The sequence below is a fragment of the Pogona vitticeps genome, chromosome 3, assembly GCF_051106095.1.
Source record: "Pogona vitticeps strain Pit_001003342236 chromosome 3, PviZW2.1, whole genome shotgun sequence".
Classification (NCBI taxonomy): Eukaryota; Metazoa; Chordata; class Lepidosauria; order Squamata; family Agamidae; genus Pogona; species Pogona vitticeps.
In genome coordinates, this window is record NC_135785.1 from 202,501,390 (window position 1) to 202,526,322 (window position 24,933).

Here is a 24,933-nt window from a genome sequence, read left to right on the forward strand (position 1 = left end):
TTGCAGCCAGAGCTAGTCGTAACTTGAAATGGTCGTAAGTTGGGATGGCCGTAAGTTGAGGCACCACTGTATGCTCAATGAATTAAGGATTAATTTAACTACAGTTGGTTCAATAGATCTACTCAAGTTTTGACTAGCAATTGGATTTAGCTTGTAGTTTACTCAAATATGCAAATATTTTCGTTCTTCAGTTTTAAAGCCATGTTATATGGTACTAATGGCTGATATCTATTATGGCTGGGGCAAAAGGCATAGCTTTACCTGACATGCTTTCAGAGCACATATATGAACTCATACATGTTCTGAGATACACTTGTGAGGGATCTTTCAACCATGGCATAGTGTGCCTTGAACACATAAGAAATAAAATATATACAACAATTGTAATGGGAATAGCAAAATTACAGATAGAGCTGAAAAAATAATAATAGAAACACGTGTGTGTGTGTGTGTGTGTGTGTGTGGAGTGTGGAGTTCCAAAAAGGAGAGCAATAAAGATATTTCCTTAAACCATTCACCACAACAAAGGGAAATGGTTGGGGGATAGAGAAAGTATTCTGGAAGGGGTGAGAGGAATTACCTTCTCCATGTTGTTCAGATTGCCTTAAAGGTGACTGAGGAGTGTTAAACTGCATATGGAGCAATGCACAACAAGGGAAATCTTGAACACAGATCCTAAGAAGGGACAGTTCAACAGTGTCCTGGGCCAGAATCAGGATTTCAGGAGAAATACTTTGCTGTAGCAAAGTTAGCTCAAAGGAATGTTGGCGATGCTTCGCAAGGAGGTCTCAGGGAGATGAGACAGCAGCTTCAGAAGAAGATGCAAACAGCATGTAGACTTGTACCACACTGAATATATATGGCCATCTCCTGCTTTTTTTCCCACGGGGACAGGGTTTGCTGAATTGGCCAGATCCCTTTGCAGTCACATTGTCTCACCTCCTTTTCCTCACCTGGTTATGACCTGATTGTCACCTGTTCACCTGGCTAATCGTTTTAGATTACTCTAATCTGCTAAAGGGCAGGAGAGTGTTGACAAACAATAGAGCTATAAGGGTTCTTTTGGCCTTTCCGGAACAGTATTTTGGGCACATTCCACTTCAGAAAGGGCCGAATACTCTGGGCTGCTTGTGTTCTTCTTGACCTCTGGGAGATTTGGTGAGTACGACAAGAATAGATGATTCAACAGTTATTGTCTCTCTGCAGGATGTCTACACCTGTGAGAAGACATTTCCCAGGATATCTGTATGTGACGCTTCATTGATTACACTATGAATATTCTGAGAACAGACTCTACTGGATGGGATTTTTGCATTTATATTTCTAGCCATTTTTCCATGTCTTAGAGGCTTATTTGGTCACCTCCCAGCAAGGCCTTGTTTCTCCATTTTCTGGTTAATTCTTTCCTGTTTTTGGGCCTGCGGCATTTCCCTTCCAAACAGATTTTCATTTTAACCGGGCTTTTGGGGGTGTGTACATGTGAGCGCACAAACGGATATTGAGACAAAGATGCGGCTTTGCAGGCTGTTGCTCAAACCTAGCCCTTTGTGAAGAGGAAGTCGAGCCAGAGGTGACAAGCAATGACAGCAGGTGTCATATAAACTTTCACACACACACCAGCGAGCAAACATTCACACATACCCACACTGGGCCCTAATATGCCACTGCTAGGAAGAAGGCATTCAGGAATGGGCTGGCTGCAGGTGGCAGGAGACTGGGAGCACAAGACAGGCCGCTGGCAGGAGGAGCTGAATGGACCAGTCATTGTTGCTATGCAGAAAACAACATTATAGCTGGGGACACAGATAAGATATTTAGCACCATAATATTCAGTGCTAAATATCTTTTTATCGGACATGAACAATTAGATTTGATTTATGCTTGGATCGCTGCTTTGAATGTCACATTACTTAACTTCTGCTGTGTCTCTGAAAGCAAAACGTGTTCTATGGCATAGCTCTCCTTGAGGCACTATTGTTGTAGCAGTGATCCAGCACAAGCAAAGGTTTGTTCCAAGCATGGCAGTCTGGATTCTAAGGCATGAGGGATGCTAAGAACAAGATTTAAATAAAACTCATATTTGCAGTAGACAGAAGTCTGACATGAGTTCCTGGAATAAATATTGATTTTTTTTAAAAAAATCAATAATGAATTTCTATAGCATGAAGGGATGCTTTCCCCATCACTTTCATGCCATAATCAAGTCTGCTCTTGCGATTACTTCAGCAGTGTGAGTGCTGCTAAAATGCATACAGTGTGACATGTTAATGAAAAGTTTTCTGTTTCTTTGAAATGGCACTAGCTGGTGAAGTAACTTGTTACAAGTTACATAGTTAGTTGCTTTTGGTAACATATATTGGCTGAAATCCAGCAGTAACTCACAACTAGAGTAGACCCATTGAATCAATAGAACCTACAAACAATTTGAAATGTGCTAACATTCCCTCTTGCTGAAAAGACTTTAACATGATGTGTGATGGATTTTTCCCCATATGGTCAGAGGCACTTGTGGTCGCAGCTTTAACAACACCACTAACATGCCATAGCAGAGCAAAATCCTGTTATTAAGATTCTCTGCACAACTTTGTATTTTGTGTTGGGTGGGCATTACGACTCCCTCCCAGCCTTGCTAAGTACTCATAGTGAATTAGGGCTGCAATGCTGTATCCACTTACCTGATTGTCAGTTCTGCTGAATTCTGTGGAAACTAATTCTTAACAGACATGTGAAGGACAGTCTTCTAAATAATTTTACCTGCTACTTTATCCAGACAGATTCAGTTTTAAGAAGTCTGAATGTTTAACACTCCTCCCTATCAATCCAGATACAAAGGCAATTGCTTAAAGGTATACTTACATGTAACTACCTTAAAAAGAGAGGGGGGGGACACACAACATTTCTGGGGAATAAACAAATTATTCTCTCAAATGCCACTCATCTGCATAGGTTATGAGATCAAGTCTGCAAGAGAACTGGTCATACTCAGAGGTTTGCTGCACAAGGCAGCAGTAGAAGCCATTGTACAGAGAGAGATGACTGGTGCTTGATATGAGTTCAAGGGGGGATTCCACAAGATGCCTGTTGGGGATGTCATCATTTCCAAATAGGCTGAACCAAGACTTCTGCACTTCCAGGCTTGATCCAATCACAAATTCTGAGTCGCTTGCCTCATTCACTCAAAGAGTTGTCATGTTCACTGAAGTCATGCTCAACACTGGGGCACACGTGACTTGTTCCTCTTTCCTCTGGGAGGCAAACTGTTTAGGAGGGAGGGGGAAGTGAGGCTGCCTGCGACCTTTGCTCCTCGTACTGTGCTGCCTTCAAGGAAAGGATTAGGTGGAGTGGCCAGCCAGTGGAGATTAAGTTCCAATTTATTTCTAACAACTAATGCGTACTTCAAGTTTTTAAAAATTAAACTGAGTTATCCTTCTATTATCCCACCAAATAAGTCAGTTAACTCCATTTATTTCTAAATGTTGCTTTTGATCTTTGTCAAGCAGTAAGACTCAAGATCTGTTAATCTTCAGGTATGCTTTTGCTCCTAAGTTTACTGAATGTCATCACAGTCTAGCTGGATCAACCATGATCTTACGTAATGTATAGGTTTGCCAAATGAGTGTCATGGCACAGTGGTTCAACTGCATGATTACAACCAAACCTCTGCTCATGACCTTGAAAGTCACTCAGCCTTCCATCCTTCTGAGGTCAGTAAATTGAGTCCCCAGCTTGCTGGGGGAGGAGGCAATGTGTAGTCTGCATAATTAAATTGTAAAATTGCCCGGAGAGCACTAGGAGGCAGTATATAAGCACCACATTTTGCCCTTTTTTGCTTTTGTTTTAAGAAACATTCAATATTAAAGCAGGACAAGGTGATTTGTTGCTCTCCAGTTGATGATGGACTGTACCTCCTGAGCAAGCTTAGCCAATGATGGGGGATTATGGGACTGCAGTGTAAAAACATTTGGAGGTCCTCAAGTAGCCTCCCCCTGCCGTAGTGAAAGGGAGGCTGCAGGAATTGACATTTTATTTCCCAGTGCAATACTTCATACCCCTACTGATGGAGATGCTTTTGGTTTTAGATACCACACATCTTCATGTGAAGGTTCCACTTGCTATATTGTCTCTTTTTTTTTTGTCCTAAGTTTAATTATCAACTATAGTGGCAGAGTTAAGGTTGGCAAGCCTAACTATTGCTTTCTTATTTACTTCAGTTCTGCACTTTGAGTTTTTAAAAGCTGCAAAAGAGAACCCTTAAGGAATTGGATCTTAACCACACATACACCTCCCACACAGAGCTGTTGCAGACACCTTGCAAAGGAACTATTAGCAAAGATTGCTGAAATATAGATTTACACAGGTGGAAGGTTCTCTGTTTCATTCATGGTGTTTCAGCTTGAATTTATTATAGGATGTTTTCTATAACTGTAAAGGTACCACCCCTCAGAAGCTGCAACATACACATCTGGTTTCACATGCTGTCATCTAGATGAAAGCCATAACCCAAGTCTCCACAGGGGCTAATGAGAATTATTCCCCTTCAAGGTCCTTTATTAAAACAACACAGCCTCAAGAAATATTGGCATAGAGGAAAAGCAACTTTAATCCACTGCTTGGTACCCTCTTTTAGAGTGTTTTTTTTCCTTTTCCTTTTTTAATCAGTCTAGTTCCTTTTCAGTTTGAGCAAACACAGGTTCATTGTTTTTGTAATCTCACTATGACCTCTTGGAAATGTTTTCATCCTGCAAAGTAGCTTTCAGGCAACTATTTCATAAATCTTTTTTTTCCCGTTCCATGAATTAACACTTGCAACTGTTGTAAACTTTTGCTGGTTGTTGTTGCCAAAAAGACAGAAGCCGGGGTTTTTTTAAAGTAAGAAAGACTGCTAATAATAACAAAAATTATTTTACATTGCTCTTTTCAGTGTCATAATTTATTTACATCCCCCCTCCTTTTTGGAGTATACAAGGCTGGCATAAACAACAAGAAGCTACTAACTGTTTTCCCACCATTTTCACAGAGTGCATTAAAGGGGGTTAAATATGCTAATAATCACTCTAACTGCCTCTGGAATGCACCTTACTGGTCACCGGAGTAATGCACTCATATAATGTTTAACTTCTTGTTCCGCAATTACTTCTTTATTAGGCATCTAGAAGGTGTCAAAGCAAATCTGCCATATATCTCTCAAGAAAGGCTGTGTTTTTAGAAGGAACTCCAGCAAAGATACTATATCAAAACAGGATAACCAGGAGAAACATTAACATGGCTAGCATGGCTGTTCAGTTACTGGGCTTCTTCTTGAGTCTTCTTGGTCTAGCTGGAACAATAACGGCTACCATCCTGCCTCACTGGTGGAGAACGGCACATGTAGGAACCAACATCATCACGGCTGTAGCGTACATGAAGGGTCTCTGGATGGAATGTGTTTGGCACAGCACTGGGATCTATCAGTGTCAGCTCCACCGCTCGCCCCTTGCTTTGCCTCGTGATCTGCGAGCAGCCCGTGCCATGATGGTGATCTCCTGCGTCCTTTCCACTCTGGCATCTGTAGCTGCTGCAATAGGCATGAAGTGCACCCAATGTGCCAAAGGGTCTGCAGCCAAAAATGTATTTGCCATCCTGGGTGGAGTGCTTTTCATCCTGGCTGGTCTCATCTGCCTCATCCCTGTTTCTTGGTCAACCAATGATGTTGTCACTGATTTCTACAACCCAATGCTGCCCAATGGGATGAAATACGAGATTGGGCAAGCTCTTTACCTTGGCTTTGTCTGTGCAGCACTGAGTATCCTTGGTGGAGTTATCTTGTGTGCTTCATGCCAACATACTGCCAACAACATAGCCTACAACCCACAACCAAGGATTACAAGGGCAGCTCCGTCCTACAGACCACCAATGGCCTACAAGGCAAACCATACGTCATCAGTATCTTCTGCTTCACACGGTGGTTACAGGTTAAATGACTATGTGTGAGTTCTCTTGGCTTCCCTTGGACTTTGTTGCTGTTCCCTCTCTCTCTCTTTAATGTATATACTGTATGTGAGTTGGTTATGAGGGCATTATTAATGTACAGAATTTTTTATACCATGTTTACCACTGTTCTGTTTCCCATCTGAAGAATGCTTGTAATTTGGTGGTGTTGGTGGGAATAGGTTTCTACTGAAGCTTGGAATTAAAACAGAATGTGTATTGTTCCAAAATGTGCAGTCTTCTGCATATGTGAAATCATGGCCATTATGCAGAGCGGTAACTTCTGTAATATGTAGTTCTCCTTACATTTATTTTTTTTCTAAAATATATTTTTAAACATTTTCTATACATATATAAATAAGTTTTTTTTAAAAAGAATATACAAGATATAATCCTGTACATGTTGTGGAATTTAGTACAACTTTCTCCCTGGTAAGAGTGTATAGGATTGGAGACATTATTTTAATAGAGATTTCATATTATCAAATAATTTCCATAAAATGTCTTAACTGCATTTTTGTCCAAATCTCTTCCCCAAAGATTTGGATTCAGCATGAATTCTCATTGTCTTTAGATGACTTTCTAATTTCTCTAAAGTCACATTAAATGAGTAAGCTGAACCATCAGCAGTTTGGATTACCTGTAAAGTTAGCATGTTCCTTCTGCAAAAGCAAATTGAAAGACATCTTCACAACAATTCGTTTTGATCTTACCCTGAGATTTTTGCCCATACCTCATTAACATATACAACTCTGTCAAATACTTCAGTTTTGCTTGCTTGAAATCACAGTTGGTGGTGGTAAGATCAAGATGGCAGCAATAGTTATCACATCTCCTTTGCCATAGGAAATAAGTGTTACATATCATCCATCCTTTGCATTTGGCTGGTCGTGAATAAGGGGTTTGATCCTGTAGAATTCTAAGTTGCCTTGTAAATGCTGAACTTTCACTATGTTGTCTAGGTCAAGGAACATTTGATACATACTCCTGCCTCCAATAGTTTAATAATGCCATGGTACATAGAAGGAAGGAAATCACATAAGATACTTTAAGACCACACATCTACAACATATATCTGTTCCAGTCTTTGGATTTCCTGGCAGAATTGAAGCTCCAGATTCCTTCCTATAGACACACCCTATACATACAACTTAAGGTGCAACTACCCAGCAGGAAAAATGCAAATCAATGTGCTGTGAAGTTTTATCTGGAAAGTCATGTTTCTCTGGGTGAATTCGCTTTAGCCAAACATGTAGGATTAGGCAGAGAGGAAGACAGCAATGAGCCTTGTTTGCACCTTGTTAAGGTAGCTCTGTTCTGGCCATCCAGATTTGCAGGAAGCACTTTAACAAGATGGAAACAAGACTGATTTATAATTTTCTCCTGTCTCTTTTCTGAATCTTCACTCTTTCTTTTTCCTTTGGTTACCTAGCTGTGCTAGGGCAGCAAGCCTTTGAAAGAAAGAGAAAAAGAAGGAAAGGGAAGAGGAAACCAAACAGACCCAGGCACCAGGTTTAAGGAGGAGAAAATTCAAATGGCAGACAGTTTCCTCCCTGCCCTCCCTGTCACACTGTTGCTGTAGCCAAGTGGAATGGCTTGACACAGAATGGCTACAAACCCCTCCACATCATCCCAAGGGATCACACCACCTAAACCAATGCAAATGCATTCATTTACAAAAAAGCAGAAACCTCAGCAGTAGAGGAAAAACCTACAGATTGTGGTAACTGAGCTTTTTTGCATTGATTTTCCATTACACAGTGAAGGAAAATAATGCAAACCTGATTGCCTCAATGCAGGAGTATTTCCTGTACTATTTGTCAAAGTTGTCTTCCCCTAAGAATGACTTTCAGATGACAAAACAAAACACTTCTCTTTTTCTTTCTTGAAGGGTAGTACTTTAAAAATTACTCATTTTGAAAGCCCTCAGTTTGGCTGAGAAACCTCCTCAGGACAACATCTACTTCTGTTTTATGCTACAGGTATCAGTGTAAGGTTGACTGGGTAGCTCAATGATCTGGAGAACCAGATGCCAGGACTTCAACTCCCCACTGTGCTTCCTGGGAGAAGAAACAGCTGATGTAGTCTCCTGGGGCACAGGCCCAGATCACCAGATCATTATTTTTCATGAATTAACACTTTTGAGTTCTCTATACCTTAACAAAACTGGCAAAATTGCCATAATTGATTTAATGGCACATTTTTTAAAAAGACGCACCAAGACCTCTTTACAAGCAATGAAGTGAAGAAAGAAAAACCAGCAGCCACAATGTGCTTTATGGCAGCCGTAGTCTTTTACAAAACCAGAAGTGCGTTTATGTCTATCCTGCACCACTCACTCTTTTACACTGACATTCATTTTTCATACCTTAAGTGAATATAAACTCCAACATTGAAGGGGAATTTTGGAACACTGGCTCTGACAAGTTGCAGTGGTTTTACTGCCATAGTATACTTGATAGGCTGGACCTGATGATCTATAGGATCCCTTCCAGCTCCACAGTTCTAAGATTTTTATATGAGCATCCCCTTCCATCATCCCTCTATAGTGGAACAACACATTATTTCCAAGCCATGATTTACCAGTACTGTTCAACAGTTTGTAATGGTTGCATCTAACAGTCTGTAACTGAACAAAACTATTTCCTGAAAATATATTTTGTCCAATTAAATGGACTAGGCAATACTAGAGATTCCGATCATTTTTTCCAAACCTTTTATTTAGTGTTAGAAAACACAAACATGGAAGAATAATATACATGTTCCAGGAACACCTGCTGATTCTATATGCAGGACACGTTCATTTGTCTGTTTTCTTACTTATAATACTTTTACCCTGTCTTTCTCCTTGAAAAGGACCCAAGCCAGCTTAACAAACAATAAAAGATAATATTTAAAGCTGAAAACAATGACTATACAATGGTGTTTAACATCATTAAAATACAAAATTTAAAACAATGAACAATGACTGAGGAGGCATCATAGAACATTAGCAGGGAATATTGAGGCAATGATCAATAAGTATACAAAAAAGTTACTGAGAAATAGAAAACACAGAAATGGAAAGCACAAGTAGTACTAAAAATCCAGTCAAGGTAAAGTCAACAGGTAAAGATCCAATAAACCAGTCCAATATCAGAAGTCCAGAAGATGCAAAGCAGATACCAAAATGCCAAAGCCAAAACACAAACGGTAGTCAGCAGTCAGAGTCCAAAGCCAAGGGCCCAAAGAACAAGGTTCAAGGTAAGCAGGAGCATGGATGCAAGCCAGAGTGTTGACTTGTTGCTTCCACAAACTTCCAAGCATCTGGGTGCAGATTTTATAGCAGCAGCAGTCATCTAAACACTTCATCCTGCTAAAACTCAGGGCTGGTCGACCTGATGTTCCTATGGGAAGCATTCATGCAGTCTTCTGCCCTTCGTGTCATGAGTCTTTGCCGAAGCTTAGGCTTCACCCTGGCTACTGGGGGAGGAGAATCTGGTGATGATTCAGCTGTCTGTGCTTCTAATTGCCCAGCATTTTCCTCAGCTGTAATTAACCCCTCAGATTCCAGATCTTCTTCGGCTGAACTCATGACAGCAATAATGTATAATGAACTATCTAAAAATCGCACACAGGTAGCTGGTTTAATGAGGGACGACTTGCCTGAAGAGAAAGATATTTGCTTGCTTGCAGAAGGATAGCAAAGATGGGGCCAGTCTGGCCTCCTGTGAGAGGGAGTTCCAAAGTTTTGGTGCAGCAACAGAGAAGGCTCTCTCCTGTGTCCCCATCAGATGCAACTATGAAGATGGTAGTACAGCGAGAAAGGCCTCTCATTATGATCTTAACATTTGAGCAGGGTCATAACAGGAGATACAGTCTTTGAGATAGCTTGGACCCAGGCCATTTAGGACCTTATAGGTCAAAACCAACACTTTAAATTGTGCCCGGAAACTGATAATCAGCCAATGGAGCTGCTGTAACAGGGAGGTTATATGATCCACGTAACCATCCCCAGTCAGCAATCTGGCTGCTGCATTTTGGAACATTGAAGTTTCCTGACACTTTCTGTTGGCAGCCCCACATGGAGTGCATTACAGTAATCCAGCTGGGAAGTAACTAGGGCATGTATCACAATGGCCAGATCAGAACTCTCAAGAAACGGACACAGCTGGGGCACTAGTTTTAATTGTGCAAATGCACTTCTGGTCACTGCCGACACCTGGGCATCCAGGTTCAGGGATGAATCCACAAGCACACCCAAGCTGCACACCTGTTTTTTCAATGGGAATGTAATCCCATCCAGTACCAGTTGCATTCCTATTCCCTGATCTGCCTTTAAACTGACCAGAAGCACATTTCTTTTTATACATAATGAAACTGATCAAAAGGCAACATAACCTAATAAGAAAGTTTGTTACCAGCACTACCCACTCATGCTCTTTATTGATCATTCTTTTGCAAAGTAAAAGACAAGGCAGTAAATTCAGAGTAAGATGATGGACATCTATGGCAAATATGTGTGTTCTGCTGCCTTCATATGGTCAGAGAGATAACACTGCAAACTTCTGTTACTCTCAAGGATGTTCCTTTCATGCTGCTTGCAAAAGAAAGAAAGAAAGAAAGAAAGAAAGAAAGAAAGAAAGAAAGAAAGAAAGAAAAGAAAAAAGAAAAGAAAAGAAAAGAAAAGAAAAGAAAGATTGTGAAGATGTGATTGAGTTTAGTAAGGAGATTTAGCAGTTCCTCTCTTTCAGCAGGAATAAATAACGGTGTCTCATTATTTCCTTTCAACTCTTTATTAACATTAACTTCAGGGGAGTCCACGACAACTTCAATAGGGCCAACATTCAGTGGGGACTCAGTCCAAGACAACATTAGTTCTCCATCTAACTTTCCTTATTTTACCAGGGAGCTGGTCCAAACCACTCCTGGTCGGTAGGTTTTCTCAGAGGAGTGTTCCGGACTGCACAAATTGTCCTGCAGCACGGGTGGTGAGCCCAATCTCTGTCTGGCTTGTAGTTGGTAGGTATAGGTCCTGGATGAACCACCTTCCTCCAGAGATCTTGTCTGAGCTGGAAGACCACCACTATCTATTCTAAGGGGTCCGGTAGCAATCCTTCAAACTTCACATTAGGTGGGTCGGGTAACAATCCTCCCACTTTTAGATTAAGAAAGTGAGATAATAACTCTCTAGTCTTCACTTTTAGTTCTCTTCATCTTCTCTCTGTCCCAATGTCCTCTCTCCCTATCTCCTTCTTCACTGGTACTCTAAAGACTTGAGACCCTCCTTCATCTCCTTTCTCTTCCTTTCACAATCTGACAACTGTTCTACCTTCTCCTTCTACCTTTTTCCCCTGACACCATAAAACCCCTACCCCCTTTTTTTCTCCCTTTAACTCTGCCTCTCTTTTCTCCTTGACACTCAGATCTTTCATCCCTTCTGTCACGCCCACTGTTGTCTCCTCTTTTTCTTCTGTCTTAAGGGTATGAGGGGAGGACTCACTCACTTCTCTTTCATTTATCTCTATCACTCCCTCACAGAAGACTACATTTAAGAAATGTGCCACAATTCTCATCTGCTTAGTTTTGAAACAAAAAGGAGCCTTTTTCCTCACATAGGTAAAGATTCTGTCGACATGAATATTTCAGAATAAAGTTCTCAAGAAGTTACGATGCAATGAGAAGTTTCTATTTTAGACTCCCCTCGCATGTAATTTCTCTATCATTTCAATTTCAGCTGTTTTTGGTAAAGTGTAGCTTTAAAAGTTATGTTGCACAGGTATTTTGCTTTAAACAGAAAGAAAAATTGTAATTTAAGGAACATGATTGCCTGTACTTATATGCCATATGCCGGAAACACTATACCTAATATTATATATTTTTAATGTAGCTGTAACGGGTTATTAGCATAATAAATACACACATGGACAGAGCTGATGAAATCCTGGGGTGGAAGAACACTCTGATAAATGTGGTCCACTTGTAAAAACATTTGCTCACAGAGTGAGTGTCAGTACTGTGCAGTAAGGAAAAAATATCAGGTAATCCACTAAAAGCAAGTGGGGGGACTTTTCAAAAATTTAACAGAGACTCAGCACAGATCAATGATGTGAGAAAGATAATTCTCTCTTGTGAACTAATACAGGACAAACATGATTAAATCCCAGTAAGAAGATTTGGACACAGGGATTTAAATCCAGTATTACACTAGGCAATATCTACTAACATGAGGGCTGATGCTTCCCTTCCCAGCCACCTACAGCCCTCTAACTTGATCCAAACATCTTCCAGAGGGTTTCACAAAACCTGGAAGAGGTTTTTTGAGGGTGAACAAGGATAATTGTGGTGAAATGTCTGTAGGAATCATCCCACATCTCAGATTTGCTGATGGAAGCAGTCTGAAAACAGGATGAAAAGAATGAACATCTCCTTGGTTTAACTACACTGATGCTTTGCAGTGTTATTACTGATATGTGCCATGAAGTCGCTTCTAACTTATGGCAAACCTATGAGTGAGATATCTCTAAAATGTCCTTCCTTCAGTAGCCCTGCTTAGCTCTTGTAAACTCAAGACTATGGTTTCCTTTAGGGAGTCAATCCAACATGTATTTGGTCTTCCTCTTTTCCTACTGCCTTCAACATTTCCCAGCATTTTTCCAGTGAATCTTGCTTTTTCATGATGTGCCCAAAGTAGGACAGCCTTAGTTTCAACATTTTGGTTTCCACAGATAGAGCAGGCCTGATTTGTTCTAGGACCCACTGGTCCAAAAAGCAAAATTCTCCTCCAGCACCCTATTCAAAAAAATCAAAATTTTTCCTGTCACCTTTCTTTCCTCTCCAGGTTTCACATCCATGCACGGTGACTTGAAATACAAGAGTGTGGATGATCTTGGTCTTAGTCTCATATGCTTACATTTGATTATCTTTTCTAATTCTTTCCTTACTGTTCAACTGAGTCTCAGTTTTTTTTCTGATTTCTTTGCTGTAGTCTCCATGTGGATTGATGATTTAATCAAGGTATATAAAACCTTCTACTATTTCAATTCATTCATTGTCAACATTAAAGTTGTGTAGTTTTTCTGTAGTTATAATTTTTGTCTTCTTAATATTCAACTGCAGTTCTGCTTTAGCACTTTCTTCTTCCACTTTCACAAAAGTTGTTTCAAGTCGTTGCTGCTTTCTATCAATAAGATGGTATCATCTGCGTAATTTCAGTTATTGATGTTTCTTCCACAGATTTCCACTCCTCCTTCATCTGAATCTAGTCTGTTTTCTGTAGGATACATTCTGCATACAAATTGAATAGGTAAGGGGATAAAATGCAACCTTGCCTGACATCTTTGCCTATACAAAACTATTCTGTCTCTCCATATTCTCCACAATACAGGTCATGCTCAGGACAATCAAGTGCTAAAGCACACAAATTTCTCCCAGAACAACCCATAGTTTCTCATGATCCCAAGGCTTTGCTGTAGTACAGAAGGCATAGACCTATCTTCATTTGAAATTCTTTGGTGTGCTCCAGTATTCAGCAAATATCTGCAATATGATCTCAAGTGCCTCTTCCTTTTTGGAATACAGTTTGAACATCTGACATTTTTCACTCCATATAAGGTAAACGCCTTTGTTGCAACACCTTGAGTATCACTTTGCTTGCCTGGGAAATTAAAGCAATAGTCCTATTGTTACTGTATTCTTTGGCATCTCTTTTCTTAGGGATTGGAATGTATATTAAGTGTTTCTGGTATGTTTTATTTCCCATATTTGTTGGCATATTTTTGTTAGGATTTTGACAAATACAGACTCTGTGGCTTGAAATAGTCCTAGTGGTACTCCATCTACTCTTAATGATTTCAGTCTTTCCAGTGCTTTCAGAGCAGTGTTCATTTCACTTTCTAAAACTGGAGGTTCATCATAGGATTCCTCTTCAATGTAGTTCACTCTTTTATTTCTGCTGTATAAACCTTCAGTATACTATTTCCATCTTCTGTTTATTTTCTCTTGGTCAGATAGCGTGCTTCCCTATTGTTCATTTAGCGAAATGTTGAGAGTTTGATCCCCTACTTTACTCCCTTAGCAGGAACTGGACACAATAATCCATAGTGTCCCTTCCAGCTTTGAAGTTCTAAGATTATTATACCTAATTTAGGCTTACATTTCCCTTTGATTTCTTGGATCTTCTGGAAGAAATCTCATTTTTCCCCTTTTGCTGTTCTCTTCTATTTCTTGGTTATTGAAATTGTTTTCTTGTAGGCCCCTTCTAACTTCACTTTTTAATGATTCTTTGTCTCTACATGACAGTCCCTGAAAAGCTGCATTCAGGATTCTGTCCTTATTTCTTTCAATATATATACTATCTCTTTTTATCTTTCTTTCTTTTTTACAATTTTAAATGTTTCTTCCATCATCCATATAGGTTTTGCTTTCCTTTTTACTACAGGAACTGTATTTTTGCATTCTTTGCTACTAATATATCTGGTTTCAATCCACAATTCTTCCGGTCAATTGAGTTTTGTAACAGATTGTGTCAAAGAAAAACATATCCAAGTTGCAGTGTATGCACTGGAAACAATTGGACTTTATTACCAAGATTCAGCCCAGGTGCCTCTATGTGCACACAGAGCACTGTTCCATCTCATCTGAACAATCATATCTGGCACACCAAATGACAACAATAAAGTGGCCGACATGATCACTGGCATTTGTTCAATCTGTGATATAATATAAATACACGGTTGACTTATGCCACATTAACTATTATTTTTCTGCATGTGGGAAGGGCCTTGTGACATAACCAGCCCAAGAAAATTTGCTTCCTGAGGTGCAACAGCTTGTGACATCTTTCAATATACATACTATCAAAAGCCAGCCATATACATACTATCAAATGCCAATAAAACACAATAGCAACACAGTAAACAATTAGCCATGTTTGTTATTTGATGACAGCTAAAATCTGCCTCATGGTGCACGCTGCCTCCCTTTGCTTTTCATAGGACTGATCCTGCCTCATAGCATCAAGTGAAGTAGGCTGTGATTATCTCTTTAAGAAAACAGACTAATTATTCCATTTCCGTCTTGCTGACAACCATAAACTACCTATGTACCTTCTAAGGTGTGATTCCAGGGAGATATAATCTAGATTGGTTTCCTCTGAATTATCACCTGCTGTTGAACGTTAGGTGTGACTCTTACAGTTTCTAAGGGTGTGATGAGATGCGGAGAAAGGATCATGTGTGAGCACATCAGAAAGGGTTGCTTTGCTGGGGGAGATTTCCCTCCTTAAAGTGATCATTCTGTCCAAGGAAGAATTGCCCCAACCTGGTATTCAAAAAGATAAGCCTTGCTGCTGGACCAAAACCATCCAGTTTGGGCATGGATCAGGGACGGGCAAGTTTGCAATCAATCTCATGTACGTCATGTAATTGCTGGGTAATAGATTGCACTGGACCATAAGCAGGCCAAAATGAAAGCTATTTCCCCATCTGATTGCAGCTTAAGCAACTCATTATCTGTATATCTGCCTCATGTAGGGAGAATCTAGACTGAACTGCTTCACTGTTTAAAGTACTTTCATATTTCTCTTATCTCTTCTTTTTAAACAGTTGTTTAAAAAGAAGACATAAGAGAAATACCATCAACCTGCTTGCTCAGGTTGATGGTAGGTGCAGTCACATAACACGCGGAGAACCACAAAGTACCCAAGTAGGTCAACCTTTATAAAACTCCCTTTAAAGAAAAATACCTGACTGGATATCTTGCATAGTGCAAGGATCTATTCAATCTGTAACCCAGATTCCACTCCATGCTTCGTGTTACACTACAGGGAAGGTGCGGGAAAAAACAGATGGACTCTGCCTCATAGTGACCAGGAGTGTTTACTGACATTTGCTTTCCCTCATTTCCATTAACTAATCTGTTAATCTTAGAATTCTCTTGATTCAAGGCTAGGAGTATAGAAAGTGGTGTTGGGCTATAAAAATAGTTTACTTCTGCTGGAATGAAGTTTTAAAAAAACTGTCACCCAGTAATGAGGCGGGGGGATGAGTGCAGAGGGAAAAGCTGAACAAGCCAGAAAAGCCCCTCTCAAAATTTTGGGGTGCTTCTACTGTTCAGTTTATCAGCTGCCCTTAGAATATGCACTGAGAAGGTAAGATCAGAGAATAGAAAGACCGGCAAGAAAGAAGAGTGGTAGAGGAGAGAAATAAAAGAAAACAAAACTTTCTTTCTCAAAATGAATCTGGAAAAAATGTCAATGCCATTCGTAACAGTAGAACACAATCTTACAAATGTGTACCTGGAATTAAATCCCAGTGTGACTGTGACCTAATCTGTCATGATTGCAATATGTCTGGAAATTATATTTTATAACTCTCAGTAACCCTAGTAAAAGCGTTTACAGTGGATAACAGGATAAGAGTCTTTATAAAAACAATTTACTTCTCAAAACAAGTAGAGGTAGAAACAACAACAACAACTTAAAATGTGGGGCTTTTTGCATAGATTAGCCCAAAACCTTAGATAAATGCAAAGGGCATATAGGTATTTGGTGTGACTGGTAAAATATGGAAAATAACAACACTGGAAAAGGTGAGAGCCAGGGTGTGTGGTCATGCTTGTGGTTATGGTCCAGTGTCATTTAGAAAGCTGTTTCCCACTATATTACCACAGGTACCTCACATCTGAAAACAGTCATTAAAACTTGCAATGTCCAATGCGGCAGGTCCATTATGGGCATTCTGCTAGCTTCTTCGAGGTGACCTTGCTGCTCCAGCAGTCCTCCAACATTACACCCTAACTTTTTATTGTATGGGAAGAAAATGGGAAATGCCTATAAAACGAAAAAGAAGGGATTTCTGTCCCTGCTGGGATTTCTGTTTTGGAATGTTTGATCACATGAAACTATTCCCAGGCTATGCTGGTAAATTTCTAATAAAACTTGATAGTAAGAAAATAGATGTAAAATAAGCCACAATGAAAGACATAGATACTGTATTCAAACTGCCTCTGGCTAACCGCCTTTGGGTTAACAGGAGTATTTGTTTCTTATTGTGCTCATTTGACACTCATCAGGTATCAAAGAGATGAATGTGGAAAATTGTCCCTACGGAAGCTGCAAGCAATGTTAAATTGGGGGATCTCCATGTCCATAGGCAGATGGTATTTGATATTTCATGATGTTCACAACATACTTTATTTGAAACGATTGTGATATATTGAACTATATGGGATTTAAGATCAGGATGTCTCTGCCAACATTTTCTCTCTGTCAATTTATCCATGGATTCTGAGCACACATATAGTAATGAGAATAGTATTTCAATAAATATAACTGACCTCAAATAACTGTTATGTGATTGAATGGGGCATAAATATCAAATTACACCCAGTAGTTTTGCAAATAGAAAGGAGCCCTTCCTTTTGTGTAAGAGTTCTTGATCTGGCAAAGGGCCCTGCTAACGTAAAGGAAGGGGGGGGGATTTCTGAAGGGCAAACACAGGAAAAACGAACTCCTGCTCCTTTCATTAGTGGAAGCACCATCTGGATTAAAGCCTTTTCACAGAGAGAGGAGAACAAGTAGATTCAGCACTAAGCATTTCCATCTACAGTATCTCTTCCTCTTCCTCCATGAATTAGTTAATCTCGGGAGCTCTACATTTTGGAACCCATGGCAAACCTATGTACGTATTTGCTCAGAAATAACACTTCTTTAACTGCTTGAGCTGTTTCTCTGGATCAACATTAATGAGTTGAAATCCAACATTATGTTAGCAGACCTCTGACTGTACAAGAGAATTGTCTTTTCACCCTGCCGTCCACAGTACCTGTACGCCTAAATCTGGTCTGAACCTTTTTCTTTTTGTGTATTATCAGTTCACTACTCAATCTTTCAGCAGCAGCAACAACCAACTCATGTGGGATATGGCTTCTGTTCAAAACAGAAAGAAAAGGGCCAGTGCAAACAGTAACACACATTCCCCCAAACTTAGTCTGCGACCTACACACTATCCTCCTCCTACGAACAGAGTGTCAAATGAGTGTCATCCAATTAGTTAGTTAGTTAGGCATCCTTCAGTCTCGAAAGACTATGGTGACGTGCTCTGTATGGAGCACTTGGAACAGCGTCTAGTGTGGCTGAAGAGGCCAATTCGAGAGTGACAATCTCTTCCACACTGAAGGCAAATCCAATCTGTCCCCTGTCCAGCTCCCTGGTTTTGCTGCTTTTGTGACTTCCTCTTTGCCTCGGCCTGCTGGACAAGGGTCTCTTCAAATTGGGAGAAGCCGTGATGCACTGCCTGCCTCCAGGCTGAACAGTCAGATGTCAGGGTTTCCCATCTGTTGAGGTCTATTCCTAAGGCCTTCAGATCCCGCTTGCAGATATCCTTGTATCGCAGCTGTGGTCTCCCTCTGGGGCGATTTCCCTGCACTAATTCTCCATACAGGAGATCCTTTGGGATCCGACCATCAGCCATTCTCACGACATGCCCAAGCCAACGTAGACGTCGCTGTTTCAGTAATGTATACATGCTGAATATTCCAGCTCGTTCTAGGACTACTCTCTAGTGTCATCTACTCTGCAGTGTCATCCATCCTGATTTTAAAAAGCTGAGATACTTTTGTAACATCAGGATATATGAAAGTAACAGCTTTCTATCACACTATTCAGAAGCTAAAGACTGTGAGAGAAAGCTATTGGGGACTCCAATTCACCACAATGATCTGTGCCATTGCATTCCTGTTGATGTATGAAAGCAACAGATTTTATGAAAACATACTGAAGCTCTCCTATATGTAACCTTTTGTCCCAAGTTTCTTCTGATTCTATATTTTGAAGGTTTTTTGAGGTCTTCAACCTCATTTCCATAGTCAACTTGCAATAAATGACTAAATATTTTAGAGAGATCACTTCATTTATTACAGAAGATTAATTATTCTTCAGATGTTAGTGAAACTAGATGGAATTTCTTTTTAATCAAATAAATTTATTGCAAGTAGCAGTTAACATTCCCACAGTAGGTTAATCACAGATTAGCCAGTAGGTTAATCTCAGAATCCCCAAATATGTGTGCCCAATCACTCTTTTGCCATTTCAACACAGCAGGCAAACGTTCAGAAAGGAATACTGATGACATGCTGTGCTTGGCTGGTCTTGGATACTTAAAATAAATAAGAGTATAAAAAGTCATTAACAGAATATCTGGGCTTGCCGCAGAATGAAAATTATATATATATATTTTAAAAAGGATCAAAGTAATGTCAGAATTTTAACAGCCTTCCTTGCTGCAGAGGTATAGGCGTCCCACAGCTGTTCATATTGTCCGGTGTACTTCAGCCAACTATAATTGCAGCTCAACATTTCCTCCTTAAAGTATTCCTTGCCCAGGAGCTGAGCCAAGTACACTTTGGATAAGATGAGGGTGTTAAAAATATGCATGTGCTCTTGCTGGAAGGAGTGGAGTTGCATGTTTTATATTAAATGTGTTCATTGAGAAAATAACCCTGCAGAAAGTTTGTCAAGATGATAATTACTTTGGCAAATAAAGAGAAAGAAAAAATGCCACTTTGCCTGGCATCCATCAAAAATGGACTCCCGTTTCCCAGACTTTAATGGAGCGCCTTGCTTGAAATGGACTGTGATACATAAATGTTGCTGGTTCCTATTTCTAATATTTATGGTCCAGCTGCCTGGTTTTCTCTAGGGGCCCCATTTGCACAGAGCATACTTCAGTCTATAAAAGAATAACAATTGTACTTTTTCTGTGCCTGCATTCTAGAAGGGCTGCAAGATCACCAAGTCCAATTAACATTTGAATTTTACAAGCTTGTTTTATTTTTGTTTAGATTACAAGCCCCTTGGGGTGGGGATCTATCAAACTGCACAGTGTAAAACATGGGATTTTAGCCCCAGAAACAGGCATGTATAATTGGAGCCTTAGCTGCCTTTCATGCCCACTGAAAACAGTGGGGCTCATAACTTGAAGTTTCACACAATTTCATTGGCAAACTATGTGCAACTATGATGATGATGACCACCATCTCTTAGAAACCTTCTTGAAAAGAAACAAAATAATTTCTTCAAATCACTAAAATATACAGAAAGTAACACATCAAGTATTGAGGTCCTGAATATATAAGTCTTTGTACAGTAAAACTAGCTCTTCTTGAGCCAAAAATGTGTTAGGAGTTACCTGTATATGAATAGGATTTCTGGTAACTGTGCTCAGTCCAACTGCTGCAAACCTGCAGGAGTGCAAGCCATCTATAAGCTTATGCTGTTAGACCTACACATCGCAGACTCCTTTCACAGTGTATGCCTACTTGCTGGCAAATGTATATTTTAAAAGGAATTATTAGGAAGAGCAGGTATTTACTGAATATCCAGCAAACATTTATACTAAGTTCCTGTGTAAATGTTATGGTTATTACTTCAAAATGAGGCCAAGAGTAGCAGACTGACCAAACTTAATCCAGGCAAAACTAATATAACTTGTGGCAAAATTATAGCATTAATTTTCCTGGAGTACCGCCCACTTCATGAGATGCACAAAGTGTTATCATACATTTAAAAGTGTTAGGTATAGAGAGAGGGGGGCATAATTATTTTTAGACAGTGAGGTCAGAAGGAGCTGAAATGCAGAAAGGACAGAGAATGGTAACCTCTGTTTTCATTTAAAACCACTGTTACTTGCTTGTGGCCAAGAAAGGTTCCTGGAATGCTTAAAGTACAGTACAATTTTTAAAAAGCAATGTTAACATTGACTGTATCCATTAACAAAGCAGCTGTTGTGTGGCAACACTGTCATCCTCAGCCTGGATTAATCCTGGGGCTACACTTTGATCAGCAACCAATCTGAAACATCAAGATGTACCAAGATATGCTGTAAAGTATTGGCTTTATTACAATCCATTTAAATGGTTCAAAGATTCCGAATCTTAGCAAGTGCACAGGAGAACATTAATTAGGAAGCATTGGGTTCCACAATGTACATCCCTAACTCATGCCTCTTTAGACACCTAAGGCATCTTATAGCCACCTAGAGTGGTCGTTCGACTAGATAGGCGGGGTATAAATGCAATAAATAAATAAATAAATAAATAAATAAATAAATAAATAAATAAGACATCTATTTTCTAATATAAATTTAATATTTACACTGAGCATATGTTGTTTTAGAAAAGGCCCCCAGAGCAATGATGGGCAATATCTTGAGGTCTGAGGGTCATACATGCTATCTATGGACTTTGGAAAGCTTCACATAATTCTGTGTCAAACCCCCAAGTATTTTTCTTTTAAAAAAGACTTTAAAAACAGGAAAAACCCATTCATGCCCTCTAATTTTTTTCTACAAAATGCAGTTTGGGGGGCATGAGTGTTGCCTTCCACAAACATGATAAGATTGCCTCCAGCCCCTCTTAAGGGATACGGGGGGGGGGGGAGAGAGAGTTAATCTGAAAATGTTTTCTTTAAATTCTGGAGGGTTGTGAGGGGCCCTAGCAGGCTGAGGGGTGCACATGTACTCCATGCCTTCACTTCATCAGTCCTGGCTATAGATGTAAAATTTCTGAAAATTTCAATTTTCTGGGTGAAAAACCAGGAAAAATTGTGGTTTTTTCCCTGGAAAAACTGATTTTTTGGGAAATTTTACATCTCCAGTCCCGGCATAGAGCAAAATGATTACTATAATGGTATAATGACCTACTCTTCCAGGCTGAAACACAATAAAATAAAAGGTTATCTGTTTAACAAGAATTGATTCTTAGGGACATTTTACATATGGTTTGGCATGTATAACGTATTAGACTACAGTATATGTATTGTATGCATTAGCAAGACATGAGCTGCAATGCCAATACTGTATATGAAAACGTGTGTTAGTAATTCTTATGACACATTTTCTCTTTATTCATGTAATATATGAAATCTAAACATCCTTTCAGTGCATCATGTGGCTGAAGACTCGCATACTCATTTCACATGTTTTATTACCCTGCCGAGGCCTGAACGGAGTTAATATCACTTCCTTGTTTTTGGAGAGTTTCCAACATGCATTTGGTTTCCCAGCAACCATGTGGTCAACAACCCTCCAGAAACCCATCATGGAATTCATCTACTGACTATGGAATCAAAACTATAGATCATGGACTGTTCTGAAATAAATTTTTAAAAGAAAAATCTAAAAACTCATAATGGGGGGGGGGGGAAGGACAGTGAATTGCTTGTTTGAAGGATAGCAATAATGTCAGTTTTTTTTTAAAAAAATCTGAGTCTTTTCCAACAGTAAAACAGTGGAGGGGGAAAAATAAGGAAAAGATTGTTCTGTCCTCATCTTCCAGCAGCCGTTAAGGCAATGTTGTATATACAAAAAGAAAGGAGCGCTACATGTAGCAGTCATATGCTTTCTTAAGCTTTCTTGTTCAAAATGCTTGCACTATATCACATTAAGAACCAATCAGTTTTCTGCTGCCCGCTCCTAAGAGGTGTTCCTGTGGAACAGTGACACTTAGTGGCCAGATGGTATTCATGGCCCTACACAAAACAGCTTCCTATTCTATCTGCACATTTACTTCAAAAGTAATGCTGCCACAATCTAGTAAATATGGTATCATCTGTGTGTTTTCTGTTAAGAAAAGCCACAGATTTTGCTTATCTTGCAAAGAGGTCAGTTTTTGCATTTCTCTTAATGCCCAAGGCCAGGCGTTTTCTTAAAAGCTATGGCACATAAATACAGAAGGCCTCTTTGCTAAAATTGATGTGAGATGATCCAGAGCTTGAAGTGCTACTTTTAAAAAAGGAATTAGTTACATTTATATTATTATATTTATATTATTTATATTTCCAAGGTCCAAAAACCCCCCACAACATACCGACATCACTACACTTCTGGCAAGTGATACTCTTGTTTATCGACTTTAATTAAAAGTTATTTTAAAATTTTCTTATAAGAAAAACATATCGGAAAATTACAAGCTGCTAGCTTCTGGGACAAAAACACTCTCCTCCCTTCCCTCATAGCAGAGTTTGAGGCAGCAGCATGAACCTGCCATTTAGTGAACCCGCACCCATGTAACTGTTAAAAGTAAAAATTATAATTTAACCACAACATTAACCTTTGCTAGGTCACAACCAGGCTGGCTGGTATCCTACTGGTGTTCATGTAAGATCCCTGTAAGACACTGTGGCGAACACAAGTTGCCAAAGCAAATCTCATTTGTGCAATAGGCCATATGACCAGGCATGTGACTGACTCTGATCTGGGCACCTCATAAATTAGCTAGAATTAGCTGTGAGAAGTTACACAAACACCAGTTGGACACTGGTCAACATAACTTGGATCGCACCTCAGCTAATGAACCAAGGAAAATAATTACAAGTAGTTATATGTATCTAGCTATTTCAAAAGACAGGCAATCGTAGCTTCAATTTGAAGGAATATATATAGTCCAAAATTGTGGTTTGATAATACCAAAAGTAGGGGGAAAGAACAAAGACAGATTTACTACTGTTGCCCCATCTTCGTCATGGAGGCAGATGGTTTTTACCTGATTGTGGAACTTCTCACCACTTTTATACTTTAAGACTTGACTGCACAAGTAAAAAACTGGGGCAAATAATTTCTAGAAAGTTACTTGTGATAGTCCAAGTCATTTCAGTGGGCAAAATCCTGTTGTTGTAACTTTGCACAGCATAATCTGGATTCAACACAGGAAGCATTTAATTTAAAGTAATTAGAAACTTCCTATCACCCTTCTTTCAGGTTCCAAGGTTGCCAAGGACTCTCTTTTGCACATTAATACATTTAAGTCAGTACAGTGGTGCCTCGACTTACGAACATCTTGACTTACGAACAATTACTATTCACTTTGCTACATCTATAGGCAATTGGCGGTTGTTGTAAGTTTTTCAGGCTGTTTGGCCGTGTTCTGGAGGTTTTTCTTCCTAACATTTCGCCTGTCTCTGTGGCTAGCATCTTCAGAAGACAGGTGTTAGAGCTCTGTCTGTGTTCTGGTGTAGTGTGTGGGATAGCTGATTATTTGTAGCTATGGGAACAGCCTTTTGTCCTTTTCAGCAGATTGAGTGATATGTAGTCTAACATAATGATTGCTGTTGTTGTCCAGTACATCTGTATTTTGAAATAGGTTTTCATGTCCAGCTTGTTTCAGGCATGTATACAGTACATGTATATATTGGGACCACAAAACACAGCATCCCACACCACAATCAAAAAACATGAAAGACACTGTAGATTAAAACAACCGGAAAAATCGCCAGTAGCTGAACAGGTTCGACTACATAGGGAAGCCATTGAAATCCACAAACATCAGCACAGCTTCAACAAAAAAGAAAGTCTAAAACTTTTTTTTGCAGCACTGAAAAATACAGCCTGCAAAAAGGTCAACAAACTCTACCCAGCCACAAGGACTGGTGACCACTGCACACAATAGACTAGCTAACAACACCCATCAATCAAAGTGACAGATCATCTTCCCCCTTATCACAGCAATACACCCATAACAAAACAAAAAAAACACCCTGATCACCATAATCACCCAATCTCCTGAAAAGGACAAAAAACTGATCCCACAGCTACAAATATTCAACTATCCCACTCACTACACCAGAACACAGACCGAATTCTAACTCTTGTCCTCTAAAGATGCCCTCCACAGAGACTGGTGGAACGTTAGGAAGAAAAAACTCCAGAACACGTTCAAACAGCCTGAAAAACCTACAACCATCAGATCCCAGCTGTGAAAGCCTTTGAGAGTACTACTGTATATGCAATTGTTCCTTCCATTAGTGGAACATATCTGTCAACACAATACGGAAGGCCATGAGATGTGGCAATTCTCCCTTACTCCTGGTTTCAACAAGGTCAGTGCCTTCACATACCTGAGAAAGTGGATTATAATTTACAAAAGCTCATACTTTAGAAATAAATCTATTAGTCCTTCAGGTGTCATAGCTCTTTTGTTCTTATTGTTCTT

General features: G+C 39.6%; 1 protein-coding gene across 1 annotated transcript; it reads left to right on the forward strand.

The window, feature by feature from the left end:
- Positions 1–473: 473 nt before the first annotated feature.
- CLDN14 (claudin 14) lies at positions 474–24,292 on the forward strand. Its single transcript, XM_078390547.1, has one exon. The coding sequence runs from the start codon at positions 5,263–5,265 to the stop codon at positions 5,968–5,970; it is 708 nt and encodes a 235-aa protein (XP_078246673.1). The 5' UTR covers positions 474–5,262; the 3' UTR covers positions 5,971–24,292.
- Positions 24,293–24,933: the final 641 nt, after the last annotated feature.